This window comes from Emys orbicularis, chromosome 3 (assembly GCF_028017835.1).
Source record: "Emys orbicularis isolate rEmyOrb1 chromosome 3, rEmyOrb1.hap1, whole genome shotgun sequence".
Lineage (NCBI taxonomy): Eukaryota > Metazoa > Chordata > Testudines > Emydidae > Emys > Emys orbicularis.
In genome coordinates, this window is record NC_088685.1 from 6,825,012 (window position 1) to 6,847,339 (window position 22,328).

The 22,328-nt window shown below is 46.1% G+C and overlaps 1 protein-coding gene across 1 annotated transcript in view; it reads right to left on the minus strand.

The window, feature by feature from the left end:
- The window catches only part of NCOA1 (nuclear receptor coactivator 1), a 247,598-nt gene that overhangs the window by 53,512 nt on the left and 171,758 nt on the right, over positions 1-22,328 (minus strand). Inside the window, exons 5-10 of the mRNA XM_065400622.1 lie at positions 15,175-15,352; positions 8,365-8,544; positions 6,267-6,362; positions 4,053-4,193; positions 2,355-2,502; positions 56-1,379 (exon numbers count right to left, since the gene is read on the minus strand). Coding sequence (XP_065256694.1) covers positions 56-1,379; positions 2,355-2,502; positions 4,053-4,193; positions 6,267-6,362; positions 8,365-8,544; positions 15,175-15,352 — 2,067 coding nt within the window. The remainder of the gene's footprint in view (positions 1-55; positions 1,380-2,354; positions 2,503-4,052; positions 4,194-6,266; positions 6,363-8,364; positions 8,545-15,174; positions 15,353-22,328) is intronic.

The window sequence follows — 22,328 nt, forward strand, 5'->3', positions numbered from 1 at the left end:
TGGTGTTAAATGCTAACCCTAGGTAAACAGCATGGATTCTAAAGGGCAAACCCACCTGGCCCTGCGACTCTAGCTTCACTTCCTCTGCAGCAGGGGGCTTGGTCAGCGAGGCCGGAGTCGTATTGCATGGATCCATCTGCTCCGTTTTCTCCACTTTCACCTTCACATCGTCCAGACTCAGGGCCGGGACCGCGGCAAGGTCCTTCTCGTCCTTGTCTAGTAGGTAGCGTAGGAGCTGATGGTCCTTAGACTCCTTTTTCTTCAAGGCCTCTGGCTCCAGTTTGATTTCAGGGGTCCCCGGGATCTGACTCTGAGAGGTAGGGGTGGCGGCAGAGTTTGGCGCGGTATCCTTCTTGTCGTGCTCCATAGACAGAGTGGTGATGTCGGAGGGGCTGCCCTCCTGCAAGAGCCGGTGTAAGATCTTGTGCCGCTCTGTGAGGGAGCTATGGGAAGAGGGACACGTGTTGCCTGGAGGGTTCCCAGAGGCACCCGTGCAGGATAAGGGATCTTTGCAGCTAGTATCTGCATCAGTGTGCCGCAGCTGTTGTTCTGCCGTTGTGGCCAGGAGCTGAACCAGCTTGTGGCTGGTGGCTTGGGAGCACTTGGCGTCTCCCTCCGAGAGTCTGTCACTGGCATGTAGCAGGCCTGAGTCCAGCGGCTTGCCATCGCTTGAGCCGCTGTCAGACTGAATCATCTCGCTCAGGATGGAGGCAATCTCCTTGCTGTCTTTCGGCTCCGTTTTCACAGGCTGCATGCTGAGCCGGCCGGGTGAGTTCTGGGAGCTCGGCTGCCTCAGAATGGGAGGTGGCGTGGAGTAGCCCATGGGGGTGCTGGGGCCTTCGTTAAGCCCCTGCATAGAGTTTATCGGGGCATTGGGGAAAGGCCTGTTGCTGCTGCCACCGCTGCTGCAGCCACTGCTCGCCATGCCCACAGGGGAGTGCATAGTAGGCATGGTAGGAGAGAAAGGATTGCTTGGCATTCTGGGCCTTGGTACCAATCCTGGGCTAACCCGATGCCTAGGAGACATGAACTGTGCTGGGGTAATCCCTGGACTATTCATGGGAGAGCTACTGAGGTTTAAAAGGTGGTTATTGTTCTGGGGACCAGCTTGTCCCTGGCTTAAGGCAACATTGGCTCCGATCTGATTCCCAGGTGAACACCCAAAGCTTGTCTGGCCGGTGCTGGAATTGCTGCTGTGGAGGCCAGAGCCTGGCTGCTGATTTACATTGGTCGCCAACATGCCACTGTTGGATGGAGGGATGGCGGACGAGAGAGCCATGCCTTGCCCTGGGGACATGCTAGGGTGCAGCGCAGGGCTGACACGGGGAAGGGGCATTCCAGAGTTAGTGTTCTCTTGAGGAGAGAGCATGTGGTGATCCCTGTAAGAAACAAAAGACAGAGGGGGTGGGCGGTGGGGAGAGACAACTCAGAAGACGACTCAACTAAATCTGTAGTACAGCTCAACTAAACTTTTCCAGCCTCTTTGGGATTAAGCTATCACATAGACACATCAGGCCTGGTAAGTCTGACAGCTGCAGCTTGTAAGATATGGTGTTTTCACAGTCTTTCCTAGCCCCACCACTACACTAGGATCCCAGGAGGAAAGAGAGCGTATTTCAGTAGCGTTTGTGGATGGAGCAGCTACACTGATCTCTGTAGGTACTTCATGGATTGCGCAGCATTGTGGCAACGGAGGGGCTACAAATTTATCTCAGAAGGGAAGGTCTACTTTGGGCTGTGTGCTCTCCCATTGGCAGGAAGAGGAGAGTGCTGGGAGAATGTAATTCTTTCCCCTCCTCCATCTGGTTGCATTCCTTTAGCACATGGTAAGTTCCCCCATCTCTCCTGTTCTTTAACAACCTCTTCCTCCTGAACGAGTTTGAGTGCAAGTTCTCCGGGGCGGGGCATGAGCCTTAGCCATGCTGGTAAAGCACTGTGTGGATTCATGGTGCTGCATAAGCATCAGATAGAACTGCCAAGCCACAGAAACAGCCAAACTTTAGTGAACTTTTGCTGCCTTGGCTTTCAAACATATGGACTAAGCTCCCCCAGCGCAGCGCCTAGCTGTGGGACTGCAGCCCCAAAACCAGCATGAGAGGATCACCCCAGCCACCACTGGCATAGAACCAGCGCTGTGACTCCTAAGCCGCCACCCTCCCTGCAGCTGACACTGATCCCTGACCACACTTACAGGCTCCTAGATGCCACTGGCAGCTGATCTAGCTCACAGCAGCCTCCAGACTGTCCCTACTCCCGAGCTGTGCTGTGCACTCCTCAGCCACAGCTGAGGATCCAGGACAAGTCCCAGCCTCTGCAAGCTAGCAGCGATTTCACCCCAAGTTCTTGGGACTCACCTGTCAATGATATGGATGCCCATGATGAAAGGCTGCATTTCTGGGCTTTGAGGATAGCAGAGCTTACACTTGGTGTGAGCGCTAAGTACCGTCCCGTCGCTCAGCGTGAATCTATACGATGGACTGAAGGCCGTGCCACGTGTCATCACTGGGGGGAAAACAAACCAGACGTGATCCATCCATCTGCTTAGCAATTCAGACAGGGCTCACAAAACCTTCAAGGGGGAATGTGGGGGGGTGCAGGATGGTGGTGAAGGTAGTAGGGGACTGACTTCCACCATCCCTCTGTGCGCATGCGAGGATAGCGACACAGAGTTTGCAGCCACCTTTGCACCTTCCCCTCCTCCCCCGGCCCAATTGCGCTCTGTGTATTTTAACAAGTATCCCGCCATTAGTGTGCAAACAACGGAAGTCAAAAATAATCCTCCAGTGAAGTTATGGCAATCCAGGTAGTCTCGCTGCACTGTTCTTCACTGCCGTATGATGTTTACATCGCCATTTTCAGCTGCACTAACCCAGTGTATTGCAGCTAGGGTGACCAGATAGCAAGTGTGAAAAATCAGGACAGGTGGCAAGGGGGTAATCATAGGACTGGAAGGGACCTCAAGAGGTCATCTAGTCCAGTCCCCTGCACTCATGACAGGACTAAGTATTATCTAGACCATCCTATAGGTGCTTATATAAGACAAAGCCCAGAATATCAGGACTGTCCCTATAAAATTGGGACATCTGGTCCCCCTAGTTGCAGCGGGTGTTTCAGGAAGATCTGAAGGGTGGTGTGATGCAAGTTAACTTCTCAATGCTGCTTGTTATGGGCAGGGACATGGGGCACAATGTGGGCCAGGAATGGCTGAGCTGTAATTGATTGCCTTATCAATGTACTTCTATTTAAATCCATTAAGCACTGTCCTTGAGCATACAGTGCTATAGCAGCAGAAAGGGCAATTATTCAATCACCAGTGTACAGTACATACACAGTGTACCCTGATGAATCCAAGCCAGGTACTGAGAGCTACAACAGGATACTAACCACTGCAGCACTGGCAGAATTAAATCTTTCTCGATGCTCAGCCAACCTCCCTATGAGACATTCTGTCTTCCAGACTTCCTTTGTTAGTGTCCTCACCAACAGTGCATCAAGCTTCCATGACAAACCTCCAGAGGGAACAATATTCTAAATCACTACCATGATCAGAGGAAAACCCTTCTAAAAAAACTATCGAAAAGGAAGAGAGCTTGAAGATCAAGCATGGGACTTTGACACTGGGTCTGATGTGTGTGCATGGAGTGTGGGGAAAAAATCACCCTCTGGTTTTAATGCAATGACTACAGTGGGTCTTTGGAAGTTTGTCTCGTTTCTTTATTTGCAGAAGGGTGTGAACGAACCTCTAGCCTGGCATGACACCCATGAGTTTTGGGCCAATCATATCCCCTAAGCAAGTCACTGTAGCAGTGCTGGGATGTGAATGGCAGCTTGCTAAATGCTGTGACATCCCCAGCCAGCCTCTCCAGTTGCAGGAGCCATTTCTGTGCTACTGAGCCCTTTCTGCTACTTCTTTGGCACTTTATTATTAGTGCAGAATTCGTTTTTTTCAAGAAAGCACTTATCCAGCAACAAGGGTTACGCATCAGCTTCTGATTGAAGCCACCCCAGCTCAATATGCAAGGCAAAGCACAGCAAAGAGAGAAGCCTGTTACCTTCTTGAAATAGCTGTTTGGCATAAGATGGCTCTCTGCCCTGAGGCTGGAAGAAAGCATAGATGCACTTCCGCACTAAATCCTCCCAGCCAGTCCTGCCTGCGGCTCTTAGGGAACTGGTGTCAATGGAGATAATTTTACCTGGGTGGAAAGAAAATTCACATTATTCAGATACAGAAGCAGAGCAAAAGAAGTCACTTATACAGCTCTCACTCTTACCCTCACGGTATGGCATGTGTATATAGGTACACACAGAGCTAGAGGCGCACATATACACCTCTACCCCGATAGAACGCTGTCCTCGGGAGCCAAAAATTCATACCGCACTATAGGTGAAACCGCGTTATATCGAACTTGCTTTGATCCACCGGAGTGCGCAGCCCCGCCCCCCGGAGCGCTGCTTTACCGCATTATATCCAAATTTGTGTTATATCGGGTCGCGTTATATCGGGGTAGGGGTGTACTTTGATTTGAAATGAGCTTTCACAACTAAAATTAGACGCTATACTCAAAGTTTGTACAGTGGGCTGAGCCTAGCCTAGGTTATACTGGCATAAAACTGGAGTAACATAGTAGGGAGGCCCCAAAAGATCATCAATAAAGACATTTGCATGTTACCCTCATCAACAAGACCTCTCTCTAGTCTAAATTCAGCATCACAAAAACCAGATCCATCCAACGTGACACCAGCCAGGCAATCAGCGGTAACACTAGGGATGTCCTTACACAGATCAGAAAAATGAAATACAAGCTGTGACGTTGTGCAGTCTACATGGTTTTATAAAAACATGATAATAAGTGAATATAATGTAACTGGGATAGTTTTATAAAAAATTTGATAATAAGTGACTATAATGCAAATGGGATATGCTTTGTGCAAAAGGTCTCTTGTAAGGTATCATTACAAAGCTCATAAGCTACTGAGTGTGATCATCCTATTTGTAGAAATGTACCACTCTTGTATCTAAAACTAGAAATATAAAATGTAACTCTGAGGGCCTATTGTAATTATGTAAAGTGTGGGCCATTAATGATGGTTTGGAATCTTGATGACTCCCATTGTCTGCAGATGGCTGTTTACCTGTGAGTCTCCCTGTATATGTGTGTGCTGGCAAGTGAGTAATGAAGTCTTGCAGTGACATGTGATCATGTCACCTGAACTGGAATCCATCTTTAACCTGGTGCTTTTCCAGTGAGGGGGGGTGGAAACCCAGAGGGACAAAGGGTTCCCGCCTTATGCAAAAGATATATAAAGGGGTGGAGGAGAAGGGAGAGAGAGAGGAGCCATCATGGAGAAACCCCTAGCTAACACCTAAGCTGGAACAAGAGCTGTACCAGGGGAAAGAATTGTGCCCAGGCCTGGAAGGTGTCCAGTCTGAGAAAAACTTACTGAAGCATCTCTGAGGGTGAGATTATCTGTATTTAGTTTGATTAGGCATAGATTTGCGCATTTTATTTTATTTTGCTTGTGACTTACTTTGTTCTGTCTGTTACTACTTTGAACCACTTAAATCCTACTGTCTGTATTTAATAAAATCACTTTTTATTTAGTAATTTACTCAGAGTATGTATTAATACCTGGGGGAGCAAACAACTGTGCATATCTCTCTATCAGTGTTATAGAGGGCGAACAATTTATGAGTTTGCCCTGCATAAACTTTATGCAGGGTAAAACGGATTTATCTGGGTTTCTGTGATCCAACCCGTCACACAAGCCCAAGGAGTTATCTGCCTATAGAGGATACTGAAATCCAGGCAGCTTTACTAAATGACTGACCGATTGTGGACATGAAGAGAACAATAAGAGAGGAACATGCACACAGTGCAACTTGTTTCATTCATGAATACCTAGGGGACCCACCAGAAATCGAGCATTTCTCATCCGTTCACCAGTTTTGTATTGAAACTTCACTACCCTCTTCAAAACTGTGTAATATACAAGTATCCATTTTAATTAAGGGGGAAGTATGGCTGGCTAGCTTCAAGCCAGCCATCCTTACAGACTGTTTTAGTTTAGCACCCTGTGGCACTATCTTACTGGCTGGATGAAATGCTGGGACCATGCTACATCTGCAACTACATCATCTTACAGTTCTTGTGGAACAAAGATGCTGTTAGCCTGGAAGCATTTTGATTGCAAAGATGGCACCTACCCCAGAACAATGCTCCGCATCCCCCAGCATAAAACTCCCCCGAGCTCACTGAGAACAGTACCTGTAGTATCTTGCTTGGTCATGAAAGATTCTGAACTGGTGACAGCTGGAGGTCGAGGTAATCTCCGTGCAATGCATATCAGACAGGATTGGAAATCTGCCGTAACAGAACAGGGTGGGGAGAGTGGGAAGGTGTGAGTCCAGGGTTATAGAAACCACTTGCAATTCAATGTTTTAATTAAAATAGCATTGTTGTACTCGACAGCCACATCCTACTCTGGATGCCTTTACCTGGCCTGTCACCTAGGCCTTCAAAACAACAGAGCTCTCTATAAGCGCTATGATGTTTGCTGGAGAGAAAAGAACTCCATTGTTTGGAGGAACTAACTGTAAGACCTTTCAGATCTGGCAGCACCACACAATAAAAGTCAGCACTGAAAGCCAACAACTGTTGGCTCCAGGGAAAGTATCTCGTCATAAAATACTGTAATTTATTCCTTCCAATCACGATCTCCTGAGTAAGCTGCAATGGATTAATTCAGTTAATGCACTGGAAAATAATGGCTGGTACACAGAAATGAGGGTTCAGGTTTTTTGCAAGAAGGCTTCTTTGCTCTACCATTTGGAGATCAGTGGCAGATACGCACTACGGCCCTGATCCTGCAATCGGATCTGTACAGGGTGACCCTTATGAGCATCAGGAGCCTGAGCAGAGGCGCACCTATACAGATCCGACCGGGGCCTGAAACTCACTGGCAATGCAGCACTGCAACAATTCTCAAACACTCCAGGCCCCACTGGGGGCATCAGCTAAAAGTAACAGAAATTAGAGCTAGAGAAGTCCCGTTAGGCCAGGGGGAATCAATTATTTTTTGTCAAGGTCCAAATTTCTTGGTCAAGGTATAGTCAAGGTCCAGACTCCAGAGAAAAGAATACAAAAATAACAACAATTATGATAAGAAGTAAACAAAAAGATGTTGCAGTCTGTTCTAAAGCGCCTGGCGGTCTGGATTTGGCCTGTGGTCCACCTACTGACTGCCCCTGTACTAGGGCATCAAGTCCACCCACTGGGGATCAGGGCAGGACTGTGCCGTGCAGTCCGGTCCAGTCTTACCCACCCCAAGGAGTGGGGCTCCCACCATTATTCTGCAGTGACAGAGCTCCCTGTGCAGCAGCTTTTCATACCAATCAATCTACCTTTCCCTTTCCTTAATTTCTACCTAACATGCGCCATTGTGAGTTCCCCTGATGCTCGGAAGGGCAGCCTGTCCCCATCTCTGCTTAGGGAGGGAGGGTAAAGGCTGTTGACTGGACAGCATCGATCCAGACAACAGGAAATGGATAATGTAAGAGAGCTGGAGACGGTTCTCACTGTTGGGGCAAAGGGCTGGCATGAGACCTGTGTTCCCCACTTCAGTCCCACTCACTATGGTGCACAGGCCTCACTCTGGCTCTGCATGGGGGAGGGAGGGAGGGGTGTCGCCCGGTGGCAGCGTAAAGCAGCCTTGCAAAATTTTGGATTTCCCCATTGTTCAGCAGGTGAGTTAAATTTCACTAGCACTTTCCATTCCCCTCCAGGTTAAGGAGGGCAAGGAGACCTTGTGCCGGTGACTTCTCTGCAAGACTGACACAGGCTTAGAGCCTCATTTCCACCAGCTCTTCCCACACGTTTCACCCCAGGCGTTTGAACACCACAGCACTGCCAACCCCTGGGGCTCGGCACAGTGCTCAGAAAGGACTTAAAGGCTCCAAATGTGGTTTCATCTGGAATAAAAAACAGAGGAGGGAGGAGAACCAATGACAAACATCAAACTCCTCTAAATGCGTTCCCACTTGCCCCATCTGCATTTCCCATGCTGTGCCAGGCCTGTGCTGAGGAGGCCAAACCCTTGGAAGGCCCTCTGGGGAGAAGGACTTGTGCGACTGATCCTGTGCCACTGCACTGCCAGCCGTCCCAAACGCAACAGCAAACGGGGCAGGCTGAATGTGAACTCTCTGAGGCTGCTCTCGGCAAAAACTACAATCTCCTGGAAGGAAGTCCTGCATAAGGACAGTAGAGGGCAGTTCGTCCTCTCTTCCCACTCCAGCCTCCTTCCCTTCCCCAAGACGCAGCACAAAGCAATCAAGCAGGGTTTGAAATAAATGATCCTCTGCCCTACCTTCTCCTTCCTCTTTGATCGATTTGGGCTGGGACACGGTGAAGCACTGCATCACCTCATAGCGCTGGCGAGCCTCCTGGTTCTCCGCACCCAGCTCATCAGGGGGGCGGATCAGCATCCGGCAGCTGAAGGTATGGCTGCTGCGTCTGGTTGCTTCCTGAGGCCAAGGAACTCCATTTACTGTGGCAAGGGAGAGGGGAAAAGAGAGACTGTCACAGACTGTGATCACAAGTGAACATTTCAAACGGTGGACGCTAAGGATCAGAGTTCGCTGCCTGACCCTCATCGTCAGCATTTGCTATGTGCATTTGCTAGGCACCCAGAGTAAAAGTGCCTGGAAGAGTTTACAGCTGAAACAGACATGGGTGGGAGGGGGAGCAGAGTCACAGAGAGGTGAAATGACTTACCCGGAGTCACCCAGCAGGTCGGTGGCTACAAGCCGGGTCTCCTGGGTCCCAGTGCACTGCCTTACCCACTGGACCATACTATCCCTTTGACAGTGGTGTGATAATACTTTGCACTTCTACAGCCTAACATGTCCAAGGAATTCCAGGGTTGATGAATTACACCCCACAACACCATTGTGAGGTAGGTACTACAGGTATTGTTATTTCTGTGTAACAGAGGGGGAAACTGAGGCAGAGAGGTGCTCTGACTTGCCCAGCCACACAGTGAGTCAGTGGCAGGGCCAGGAATAGAACCCAGTTCTCTTGATTCCACATCCAGTGCATCAGCCAGAAGAACCTTCTTCCCCTCCCCTCAGTCTCAGCAGCAGCTGATAAATCACTCATGAGTCAGCGCGTTCCAGGACATTTCACCCGACAGGCCTGTCCCTCCAAAGATCATTCGGGTCCCCAGCACTGGCAGCTCCCTAGACCACATCTCCATCAACTTCGCTGCCACACGGAGGCTACACGGAGCCATGATCTCCTCCCTTTCAAGGAGGATTCTGAAGGCAAGTGGTCTGGCTCCCTGCAGAGCAGCTGCTGGCTGAACACAACCACTGCTGTTGAACCAGGCTCTTCAGGCTCTATGAAATCAGAGTCTACTACACTGCAAGGGCAGGATATAGCCTTCCCGCCGCCCCCAGTAGAGGATGCATCTGATTTTAAAGTGATACTACTGTGTAGGTGGCGAGTACAGAAAATGCACACGCTCACATCAGGACGAGATCGAGGTCTGCCCCTACATAAATGCACAGAGGGTGGAAGTGCAAGAAGCAAAGGGGGATTACACAGAATTACTGGTCACACTGATGGCATTGTGAATAAATTCCCCACCCCCAAATTTGCTCCAGCATGAAATTACCTTCTTCAAAGATCAAGAACGGTAGCTCAGCTAAAACCACCAGACTGCAAGGCAAAGGGAAAACCCTTTCCCCAGGCTAAGGAACCAGAGTAGCCGCAGTGAAGCTACATAACACCAATCCAACAAGCCCTTCTCAGCACAACAAAATGCTACAATCAGTGACGCTAAACTAAGCTTACACTAAGTGAGAAAATTAACTATTGACAGCCCAAGTAAGAAGATGACTTAATAGTGCTAACAGAACTCTACACAATTACCTATAGCGAAGTAGCACCTACTGAGCACAAAAGCCAGATTTTCAAAAACATTTGTCATCCATGATGGTTAGAATAGTTCAGTGCCAAAAACAAATGGCCAGGTTTTCCCAACATGCACTCAACATACTGAGCTCTCAAAATCTGCCTGTAAGTGTTGCAGTGTGTTCCAAGCGCTTGAAAACCTGACCCTATGTACCTGGAAAGCCTTTGGTAAGGTCCTTCACCAAAGGCTCTTAAGCAAAGTAAGCAGTCATGGGGTAAGAGGAAAGGTTCTCTCAGGGATATGATCTGGAAAAAGAGGTAAACAGTGAGGTGGCAAAGTTTGCAGACAATACAAAACTACTCAAGATAGTTAAGTCCAAAGCAGACTGCAAACAGTTACAAAGGGATCTCACAGAACTGGGTGACTGGACAACAAAATAGCAGATGAAATTCAGTGTTGATAAATGCAAAGTAATGCACATTGGAAAACATAATCCCAATGCTACATACAAAATGATGGGGTCTAAATTCGCTGTTACCGCTCAAGAAAGAGATCTTGGAGTCATTGTGGATAATTCTCTGAAAACATCTGCCCAGGGTACAGTGGCAGTTGAAAAGGCTAACAATGTTAGGAACCATTAGGAAAGGGATAGATAATCCCAATACATAAATGCATGATACAACCACACCTTGAATAGTGTGTGCAGTTCTCGTTGCTCCATTTCAAAAAAGATCTATTAGAAAAAGTACAGAGAAGGGAAACAAAAATGATTAGGGGTATGGAACAGCTTCCATATGAGGAGAGATTAAAAAGACTAGAACTGTTCAGTTTGGAAAAGAGGTGACTAAGGGGGGATATGATAGAGGTCTATAAAATCATGACTGGTGGGAAGAAAGTGAATAAGGAAGTGTTATTTACTCCTTCACATAACACAAGAACCAATCAAATTAATAGGCAGCAGGTTTAAAACAAACAAAAGGAAGTATTGTTGCACAGAGTGCAGAGTCAACCTATGGAACTCATTGCCAGGGGATGTTGTGAAGGCCAAAACTATAACTGGATTCAAAAAAGAATTAAACAAGTTCATAAAGGACAGGTCCATCAATAGGCTATTAGCCAAGATGGTCATAGATGCAACTCCATGCTGTGGGTGTCCCTAAACCTCTGACTGCTAGACGACAGGGGATGGATCACTAGATAATTGCTCTGTTCTGTTCATTGCCTCAGAAGCATCTGGCACCAGCCTGTCGGAAGACAGGATACTGGGCTGGATAGACCATTTGACTGACCCAGTATGGCCATTCTTATGCCAGAATCACGACTGGTAAGTACTGGATCCAAGGGAAGCGTTTTCTCTGTGTTATTTGTTTGATTCCCTTTTAGATAAGACTCTAGACCAGACACTGTGAGCTCTGACAGCAACTGCTAAACACCACAAAAGAATGGGAAACTCACCAAACACACCAGCACATGAAACCAACATGCTGACTGAAATCTCATCCTCGTTATCATTATTTATTATTTGTATTATAATATCACCTAGACTCAACCAACTGAGATGAGCACCCCATCGTGTGAGTTACTGTGCCAACGTTAATGAATTAATCCTTGCAACACCCTTGGGAGGTAGGTATCATTACCCCCCACCTTTTACAGACAGGGAAACTGAGACACAAAGATGTGTACTGACTTTGCTCCAAGGTCACACAGTGAAAGAGTGGCAGAGCTGAGATGATTTCCTGACTCCCAGCCTTGTGCTTTCACTATCCTTAAATGGTGTTCTGAGGACTCATGCAGTGCATAGGCCTTGAGCTGGCCCTCTGCATAGGGGCACCTTTCACCCGTACTTCTTGCTGAAGCGCTCACATGGCTGATGGAAAGGCAAGTCATGCTCATATTGCTTTCATGGTACACTGAGGCCTCCCTCTGGAATCAGTCAAAGTAACTGCTAATTGTGCTATTTACAGTTTGATACAGCACCTACTGCAGAGCCTATGGTGGCCTGCTTGCAGTCTATCACATAGCAATGAAAAAGCTTCCAATGTTTTTTTCTTGGAAGTGGTTTAATCATAGGGACACATTCTGGATTTCCATAGTTACAGTCGTGTCAATGGTTTTATTATCAACCACTATTTCAGCTGGGTTATAACTCAGCTGTAAAAATTCACTGTAGTCTAAGACCCAGCAATTTAACTCCTAGCTCAGGTCCAACTGGAAAAAAACAAAACAAAAACAAAAACAAAACACACATCACACATGAGAAAAACTTATCTAGCTGTTTTGGCATGTAGGTGACTTAGCTTAAATTAATTCCTTACCAAATTAAGCTAAATCCATATAAGGCAGGTTTAAACCAATTTAAAAGCATCCCCACAGGGGGTTGGATTGCTTCAACTAGTTGAAAAACACACTTTAACTACCATGGTGTAACTATGTGAGCAGACAATGCCTTAGTCTCTAAGCCCGCTTCCACATGCTGATAACTTGAGTCAGCAGCTCTTGAGTGAAGCTCACTCGAGGTCTGCCCTATACCCCTAAGACATGACAGCCATCTCACCTTATTACCACCACTACGCATGAGTGACAGGTTTGTGTGTGCTGATGGGGGTCGAGCTAACAGGAACAGTGGCGCTATACCTCCTGTTAACTCGTTAGTGAAGACAAGCCCTCGTGAACTGTAGCAAACCCCCTCTGGCAGATGCTTGGTGAGGTATTAAGAGGCTATATACAATCTCCATGGGCCGTGGGGAAAATACCAAGGGGTGGGAGAGGAAAATGGGAAAGACCTTCCTGAGACCCAACCAGCCCTCTCAAATTCATCCTTTGTTTTAAATACACTGCTTGGCACATCGAGGAATTTTTGCTACAGAACAAGAATTCCACACTGTTTAGCATGAACAAGCAACTGTGTGGACCTAAAAGACAGTAATGGCTCCAACACTTGTTCAGGCCAGTGGTCTGTGAACTTATAAGGGTTTATCTAATAGGCCCTAATTTTGATATAGAATCATAGAATATCAGGGTTGGAAGAGACCTCAGGAGGTCATCTAGTCCAACTCCCTGCTCAAAGCAGGACTAACCCCAACTAAATCATCACAGCCAGGGCTTTGTCAAACCAGGTCTTAAAAACCTCTAAGGATGGAGATTCCATCACCTCCCTAGGTAACCCATTCCAATGCTTCACCACCCTCCTAGTGAAATAGTGTTTCCTAATATCCAACCTAGACCTCCCCCACTGCAACTTGAGACCATTGCTCCTTGTTCTGTCATCTGCCACCACTGAGAACAGCCGAGCTCCATCCTCTTTGGAACCCCTCTTCAGGTAGTTGAAGGCTGCTATCAAATCCCCCCCTCACTCTTCTCTTCTGCAGACTAAATAAGCCCAGTTCCCTCAGTCTCTCCTCATAAGTCATGTGCCCTAGCCCCCTAATCAATTCCGTTGCCCTCCACTGGACTCTCTTCAATTTGTCCACATCCCTTCTGTAGTGGGGGGTCCGAAACTGGATGCAATACTCCAGATGTGGCCTCACCAGTGCTGAATAGAGGGGAATAATCACTTCCCTCAATCTGCTAGCAATGCTCCTACTAATGCAGCCCAATATGCCATTAGCCTTCTTGGCTACAAGGGCACACTGTTGACTCATATCCAGCTTCTCGTCCACTGTAATCCCCAGGTCCTTTTCTGCAGAACTGCCACTTACCCAGTCGGTCCCCAGCCTGTAGCAGTGCATGGGATTCTTCTGTCCTATGTGCAGGACTCTGCACTTGTCCTTGTTGAACCTCATCACATTTGTTTTTGCCCAACCCTCCAATTTGTCTAAGTCACTCTGGACCCTATCCCTACCCTCCAGTGTATCTACCTCTCCCCCCAGCTTAGTGTCATCCGTGAACTTGCTGAGGGTGCAATCCATCCCGTCACCCAGATCATTAACGAACTTGTTGAACAAAACTGGCCCCAGGACTGACCCCTGGGGCACTCCGCTTGATATCGGCTGCCAACTAGACATCGAACTAGACATTATATTATCAAACCAGTAGAATGTGGGCAAGGTGGAGAGGCCACAGACTTGACCTATCTTGAACAAGGCATTGATCTTAGGGCTGCAACAATTCATTTGACTAAAACCAACTGTGCACTGATCCTACAACAACAAACCAAAATGTAGCTTATTCTTTGTGTTTGTTGCCACGTGCCTGAAACCTACCAAAAAGCCCCAGAATTCAAGAGGCAGGCACATTTTTGGCATTCGGCTTTAATAACATCCCCTTAAAGTCAAAGCTTTTTAAGCTGTGTGTTTAATAAAGTTAGCTGAGGTTTCTGGCTGAGTAGCCAATAGAGGTTCTTACTGGGAGTTACATGATGGCACACAGAGTAAGCATATTATTTAAAAAATGAGCTTAAATGCAGATTAAGCGACAGGCATTTTGGCAAGTGAACAGGCACTCGATAGGATTAAACAGGATTCTTTACACTAGCTCTCAAAACCCAAACGTCCTCCAGTTATTCGCTCTCCAGATGACCTTCTCACACTGCCCTCTAGTGTTCTCAAGTGTGCACTGCATGCACTCAACTCCCGCTAGACAACTTATTTCTTAACCCACAAAGCCCCAGAAAGTTTTGTTGTTCCACAACCCATGAGCTATTCTGATCTACGCAGAAGTTGCATCAGTAGCAGAAAGCAGAGAGAAAAGGCTCTGATAGCCAACAGGAAGAGCATTCTTTACAAAAGGTTAATATTAGTTTCTATTATAGGAGGGATAGTCTCATTGTGCAAAAGTTGATGGATCAGACCCTGAGAGCTGAGACGGAAATATACACCTGCTTTATTTCTTTATGTAGCTAACTGGTTTGTGCAGCTCTCCAAATTCCAGTGTGCAGTTAAGTATAACAAAATCTCAGTCATTACAGAATTAACTTCACTGCAAGAACAACAGCGTTTTATAGTGTTCTTCAAATGCCCAAAACTAAATGCTGTAAACATCTTGACGTGATTACTGCACTTTGCAATTCTACAATGGCTCGCATCTGAAGATCTCAGAGCACTATACACATATTAATGCATCTAGTCTCACAACACCCGTGTGAGACAGGCAAGTAAGACCCCAAAGCACAGAGGGGTTACACTTCTCCACTTTAAGTAACACAGGGACTGTTGTGTTATAAACCCATGGACAGGCCGTTAACAATCTGACACCAGGAAAACATGGCGCAAATCCCATTTTTCTTTGAAATAAAGAAGGAAAAACCCATCCGCTTCTTACCTAGAGACTTTGGCAGCAAATTCTTGACGAACTCCGCGTGATCCCCTACATGCAGGATGCTGTAGACACTGGTATTCATGAGCTCCTCCTGGTTATAACCCAGGTAGCTGGTCACATTCTCGGACACAAACACAATCCTCCCCTCACGATTCACAACGAAGAAAAAGCCATCCAGTGCCTGCAATGTCCAGAGGAAATAAAAATGCAGTCAGTGCAAGAGCAGCTGCTCCAGAAGGTAAAGCACTGGAGTGAGAGTCAGGAGACCAGGGTTCTATTCCACTGACCTGCTCTGTGATCCTGGGCAGGTCACTTTGCTTCTCTGCAACTGTTTCCCCCTCCTGCTCTTGTCTATTTAGACTGTAAACTCTTCAAAGCAGGGACACTCTCATTTTGGGTTTGTACAGCACCTAGCACAATGGGACCCTGATCTCACTACCATAATAGAGATAACAGATCACTTCAAGTGGTCTGATGTAATTAACATTTTTCTCTGCTTGCACAGTCCTTTCATTTTGCTTTGATTCCCCCCTCCGTCCCAGTAATGGGTGGTTCTTCATCCTCTTTTAGGTGTGTGGAAGGCTCCTTGCTGTCTATGGGTGGTGTCTGGTGAGCTGACCCAAGAGCACAGATTATCTAAAGCACAGCCAGCTGTATCTACTTGACGGTAAGAAAGGAATAACCACAAAGATCTGTATTGCAATTAGCCAAAGGGCTCTAATGGTAATAAAATATTTCACAAACTCTATGGCTCCTTTGCTGAGGATCAAATATCAGTACATTTGCTTAAGCATGTACTATGGCCCTGCAAGCTACAGTAAACAGACCTCTTTACTTTGGGGCATAATAGCTAGTAGCAAACAATCCTCTTTGAAGAGTTAGATTGTCAGTGAGGCCAATTCAGTAAAGCATGCAGGTCAAGCACATGATTGCTTTGCTGAATCAGGGCCTGAGAACTAAAAAATACTCAGCATCTTGCAGACTAACTCATTTTACATGTTCCTGGGAAACAACAAATCCAGTCCAAGCTCTGCAATCACAGTGAACTAGAATATCTGCAAACAGGGTCCAATCTTGCACTATTAAAACCAGTGGGAGTTTTGCCATTGAGTTTAATGGGACCAGGGTCAAGTCCTTATTTACTCCTTTGGTACTGGTCATGAGGGGAAAACTCTTTCTACCAGCATGGAATAGCCCAATGTAGGAGACTTCACAGTTTCTGGAAGAAGCCCTGGGAGAGGCAGATTGATAATTTACAGGACTCTCCTTAGGTGCTTCATGTCAGTAGGATTTGATTTTTACCTACCCGGAGCCTAATTTAATTCCATCTTTAGTAATTAACACAGGGGTAGGCAACCTATGGCACGTGTGCCGAAGGCGGCACGCAAGCTGATTTTCAGTGGCACTCACACTGCCCGGGTCGTGGCCACCGGTCCGGGGGGCTCTGCATTTTAATTTAATTTTAAATGAAGCTTCTTAAACATTTTAAAAACCTTATTTACTTTACATACAACAATAGTTTAGTTATAGACTTAGAGAAACCTTCTAAAAACGTTAAAATGTATTACTGGCACACAAAACCTTAAATTAGAGTGACTAAATGAAGACTCGGCACACCACTTCTGAAAGGTTGCCGACCCCTGAATTAACAGCAAGCGCCCTAAGACAGGCCCTGATCCTGCAACTGAATCCATGTGGGCAGACCCCTGGTGCTGGTGTGCAGCCATGGCATTGCACAGGGCACAAGAGTCCAGGGATCAGACTGCAGAATCCGGGACTTGTGTTATATGGACAAAACCAGGTTTTTGTATTTTACATACACCTCCCCTCCCCCATATGCAGCAACACTATCCCCTTTCTCCACCAAACATATGCCCTATAATTGTATTGTCTTGTGAAGCCTGAAGTGAGTTACTTTGCTACATAGTCTCTGATTTTTATTTAATACATTTTCTGGAAATCAGGTTTGCTGTAGACAGAGCAACATTCAATGCTAGAAACAGGAAGCAATTTTTTTTTTTAAAAGAAACTGTCAAAATTGCCCTGGCAGATCAACCACAATTTTCCTTTTTCACAGCTGTTGCCTGTTGCCAAGCAACCAGCTTTTGCACTTCATGCTCCCACAGAAGAGACAGACTCCTGTAGAAGAGTCAAATGGGTTTGTCCGAGGGCCCTGTATTAAACTTTACTCCCAAACTTCCCTCCTTTTCAAGTACATCGTGATATTTCCTCCATCCTCTCCCCACCACCTCCCATCACACACCCAGTAACAAAGCTGATCCGGTTATTCTAAAGTATTTAGTAAAGGGAGAACAGCATGAATAAAACAGATGGGAAATAAGAGTAGCTAAAGAAACAGAATGAATCAGCACCTAACAAATGGTTCGAGCTTGGGTGTAAATCAATCACGGCTCCATTAACACAGTCGGACTGATGTCTAACCAGCATGTAACTGGTGCTGAATAATCCATTTCCGGAAATTAGGAGAGGAGCCCATGCCTCTCTTGTGAGTATCCTAATCAGAGGCCAATAAAACACTCAATTTTTTTTTTGAGGGAAACTAAGAAAGCAGGGGGGCCTTGGACCCAAGCCCTGCAGGAAAGTACAAGACAAGGTTTCTAACTAGTGCTCTCTGCACACAGTACTCCAGGGTGCTTTGCAGAAGGAAGAGGCTACTGAACTAAAACTCATGTGGGGTAACAGAACCCACTCCTAACTTAGCAACACTGCGCAAATGCTACTCTGGGGTTTACAAATACTTGGTGTATCAGCACTGCTGATTGTGGAGCTTGTGAACCATAATGAGGGATGGTTCTGGTCCCAAACAGTAGAAAACCTAACAAAAATAATTTGTCTCTCTGTAGCCCCTTCCATTTGAGGCTGTAAAAGTGCTTTAACAAACATTAATGAGCTAATTGTTTGTGAGGCAGGGAAATCGTATTATCCCCCACAGGAAAACAGAATTACAGAGAGATTTGCCCAGAAAGGCCATCCATAGCAAAGCGGGAAATTACAACCCAGATCTGCTGACTCCTAGTCCTTGCACTTTAGCCCCAAGACAATCCTAGAACACAAAGACTACTCACTAAGATGTCACTAATTAAGCTAGCCCAAGCATTACTTTCTATGGAGAAGATTAGGAATATAAACATTTAAAACCTACACTGGTGCTGTCTTCTAGTGAACATGTTGCACCGTAGCAAGTTAGCTCCTTAATGGAAGAAGTGGCAATTGATCTGGTACCCAGCTCAGAAGGTCTAGGAATGCAGCAAAAGGTTTGTGAGATGACAGAAAGGGAGTGTGGCCATTAATATAGAATGGAAATTGAAAGATAGTATGCAGATGACCCCATGGTTACAAATCCTGATGCATAGTCTATCTCGGTACTTCCATGGCCCTCATCACTACAGTAGCTGAGTGCCTGCAACTCTTAATGACTTTAATAGCGGACAAGCACTTAAGGATTTAGGTCCTTCGGAGCAGCAAGCTCTCTTATCCCATGAGTTAAAGGAAACAGCAAAGGACAAGCAGGTGGGGGTGGGAGTCACCTCAGGAACATTTTCAGACAGCTGAATCTGAATGTTGTTTGGGAACCTACTGGAACCAAAAACTGCTTCTCATGGTCAGTTGTGACAGAAAACTAAACTCTTCATAGTTGCCTCAACATAAGCTGGATCTGAAGCCATTCCTCAGCGAGATCATTTATTGGGAACACCATTAATAATACTAATAACTACTGAGCACAGATGGGGAGTGTTTCCAGAGTGCTTCACAAAAATTAACTAATATGTTCTCACAATGGCCCGTGCCTCTGTTTCCCCACGTGTAAAACAGGGGTTGCAACATTCAGCTACCTACAGGCATTAGTTAAGGACTCTAAAAAAAGTCCCATTAATAGTTTTCATAAGCCTAAACTATGCTGGGTTGGAGAGAATGAGTCTTTCCTCCTCTCCAACATGAACAGCAGTGCCTGGAGGCGGGAAAGGGCCTAACACCTCTAAAAGGAGTAGTTTGAGGACAGGAGGGGAGGAATTTGCTTTGCTACCGCCTTGTGGCAGGATTATCTAGCACTCCTCACCCCCTAGTGCAGCCACAGCCTCTACCCTCACCTTACCAGCAAAACCTCTCTGTGAGCAGCTAACAGCATGAGCATTACCCCCACTTGCAAACCCTAGTGCTGCAAGAAAGGTGATGCTTAGCTCCTGATGGGGGTGAGGGACGCCAATGTGCTGAATATATTGAAAAGAAATTCAAGCTACACATCCAGGCATCTTCCTAAGTATTAAAGCCTTGATCCTGCCAGCCCTTATATGGTGCACCGTAACTGCTGCACTCCAGCCCAAGTGCAAATGGCAGATAGATAGGGGCACATGTAAGGTTCCACTTTAGGCATCATCCTCCACACTGAAGCCCTCAAGCCCTCTGAATACCTGCTCTTTTAATCACAAGAACACAAAGGTACAGTAGGATATGAGAGTGGAAAGGATGTGTCTGGGAAGACCTGGGTTGAAGTGCAAGGATCCTTTGGTTAATGAGGGATTAGCTACATGCTTCCCCTCTTAGGCCTCAAACCTGCTACTAGACTGACGTAACCTGGCACTCAGATTAAGGCAGCAAAAAGATTCCCTGCTCCCTTGGTCCAGCTCATCACCTTGCTCTTATCCTTGCAACACGCCACAGCCGCACTGTGCAGGAGCCAGACCTAAGTGAGCATTAAGGGCGCCCAGGGTTAGACTACAAATACAATCTGGAAACCAGAGATAAATATGGGATTTGACTTATGTTGATGATACATTTAAACAACAGCATGTAGCCTCAGTGATCTCAACGGGCATTGGCTAGGGTCAGTGTAAATTACCAAATGAATGATGTTGGAGGTCTGGTGTCAGGAGGCTGCTTTGTACTCCAGAGCAATTTACCCATCTATTAGTGTGTTTTGCATGTTGGCTGTATGGGATCTCAGGTTACAAAACTATCCTTCTGTCTGCATAACTGTTAGATATTTTTAGCACACTGTGTATAATGAGTTCTTCACAAAGCAGAACTTAACAGAGCCACAACACACCTTTGTTTTAATTCCCTGCAGAAATGACCTATTAATGCTAAACTCTGAGCATGGAGCCATATTCTCAGTCATGGACAAGCTGATCTAATTAACTCCCCATCCCATATAAGCACCCAATTTTTTCAACCCCTATAGAGAGCTATTGGCTAGGCCTAGCAGCTTTGGAATAAAAGTGTTCTTAAACTGTACTAGGGTCTTAAACTGACCCCTGATTTCCAATTTATGAGAGCTATATCCAGGGGTGACTTTCCAGGGGTTGCTCTATAAAATTTTGGGTATGCTGCAAATTTATTGATGCCTCTTAGGTTACTCTAAGTGCCAACAAATAGGCAGGCCAGATGTCTGGCTTCTTCCGGTTCAAGAGTTCAATCCTCCATTGCTCTAGCACAGTGGTTCCCAAACTGGGGTTCGTGAAATGTTACAGGGGGTTCTCAGGAAAAAATTCCCTAATGGCGGAAAGAGCAGTCCCTAGGGACCCCAAGCAGCACTTTGCCAGCAGCCCGGAGCCCCTGGACTTCCAAGAGCTAACCAGATCAAAGCAAGCATCTCTATCACACTGAGGAGATTTAAACTTCAAGACTCCTTATAAGAAATGGAAAGGGAGGTGGATATTTTTTGCTGTTTTTAAAATTAAATAGGCAGCTAGTATTGTTTTTAAAATTATTATCAAGAACAAGTTTAAGCTTTGTTGTAACGTGGGTTTTTGCGTGGACTGCTCAAGACCTGAATGCTTGTGTAGGAGGAACTCTGAGTTGGCTTCTTAAATACCTTCATGCTGTTTCACATCTGATACTCCTTGATGAAACATAGGAGCCTTGTCTTATAACAGGCTTATTCAAAGTGATACAAGCTACAAAAGTGAGATCTTGGAAGAGTGTTGCCATTTTCATAATGTAATACAAATACTGTAATGATAAATAATAATAAATAGTGTGTAATAAGCATGACATAAAAACAAATTTTATATTTCCAAGATCACTGCTTTTATTATTTATACCCTGGTGAAGGAGAAAATCCCTGGAAATATTCATTTTCAGGAGGGGGTTCGCGAGACTTGACATTTTAGTGAAAGGGGTTGACAGGTTGTTAAAGTTTGGGAACCACTGCTCTAGCAGGATGCACAACTCTCTTAGGGGAGCCCAAGCTCTATATTACTCTTGAGGAACTGCCACCTCTCTCAGGACAATTTTGCCTCTTTTTTTTTTTTTTTTTTTTTTTTAATACTCTTCTCACTCACTGTTTCCATTATCCAATGCTGCTTTCCCTCTAATGCCACTTCTGCTTTTTTGCTTCTTTAGACAGCACCTCCTTTGCTGAGCAATCAACTCCCAGTTAGTCCTGGCCACATGTTTCAGGCAGATGGCTTTCATTCTCTTTACAAATCAGATCCTTCCCTACAGTTCAAATACGTTCTCACTAGGCATTAATTTTGTTTGTAGTGAACCTTTGATTCCTCAGTAGCTTCATTTGCTATAAAAGTGCTCCTATTGTCCCAGAGTCTCCTGCTAGTAAGCAGACATAGGCAATCATGATTTAGCACTGTCAGCCCTTTACAGTAGCCAATATGTCTTTTTATCAATTAGTAAAAACATAAGAACCACTTTGGCAATTGCATCCACTTCATGCCAAGAAAAGAGCTTTTTGTCAGTCCCGTACCATCACACTTCACCGTATTTCATGTTACACAGATCTAGTTAGCACAGCCCTCACCTTCCTCTGCAGCACAAGGCGTAGGTCATTCGCTAGGATCACTGCGGGATCTCTCTCTCACTTCCCTGCCACAGAAAGGCCTTGGGCATTGGTGCCGTGGGTCATAGTCAGAGTTTAAGGCCAGAAGAGACCTCCAGATCAGCTAGGCCAGTGGTTTTCAAACTTTTTTCATTTGCGGACCCCTACAAAATTGTGAATGGAGGTGCAGACCCCTTTGGAAATCTTAGATATAGTGGACCACAAGTTGAAAACCACTGATCTAGACTGACCTCCTGTCTATCCCTGGCCACTAGCACTCACACACTAAACCCAACAGGTCCCTTCTGTTCTCTGCCATGGCACACAACAGTTTAGCCTCCTGACGGCTGTAATACTCACATCT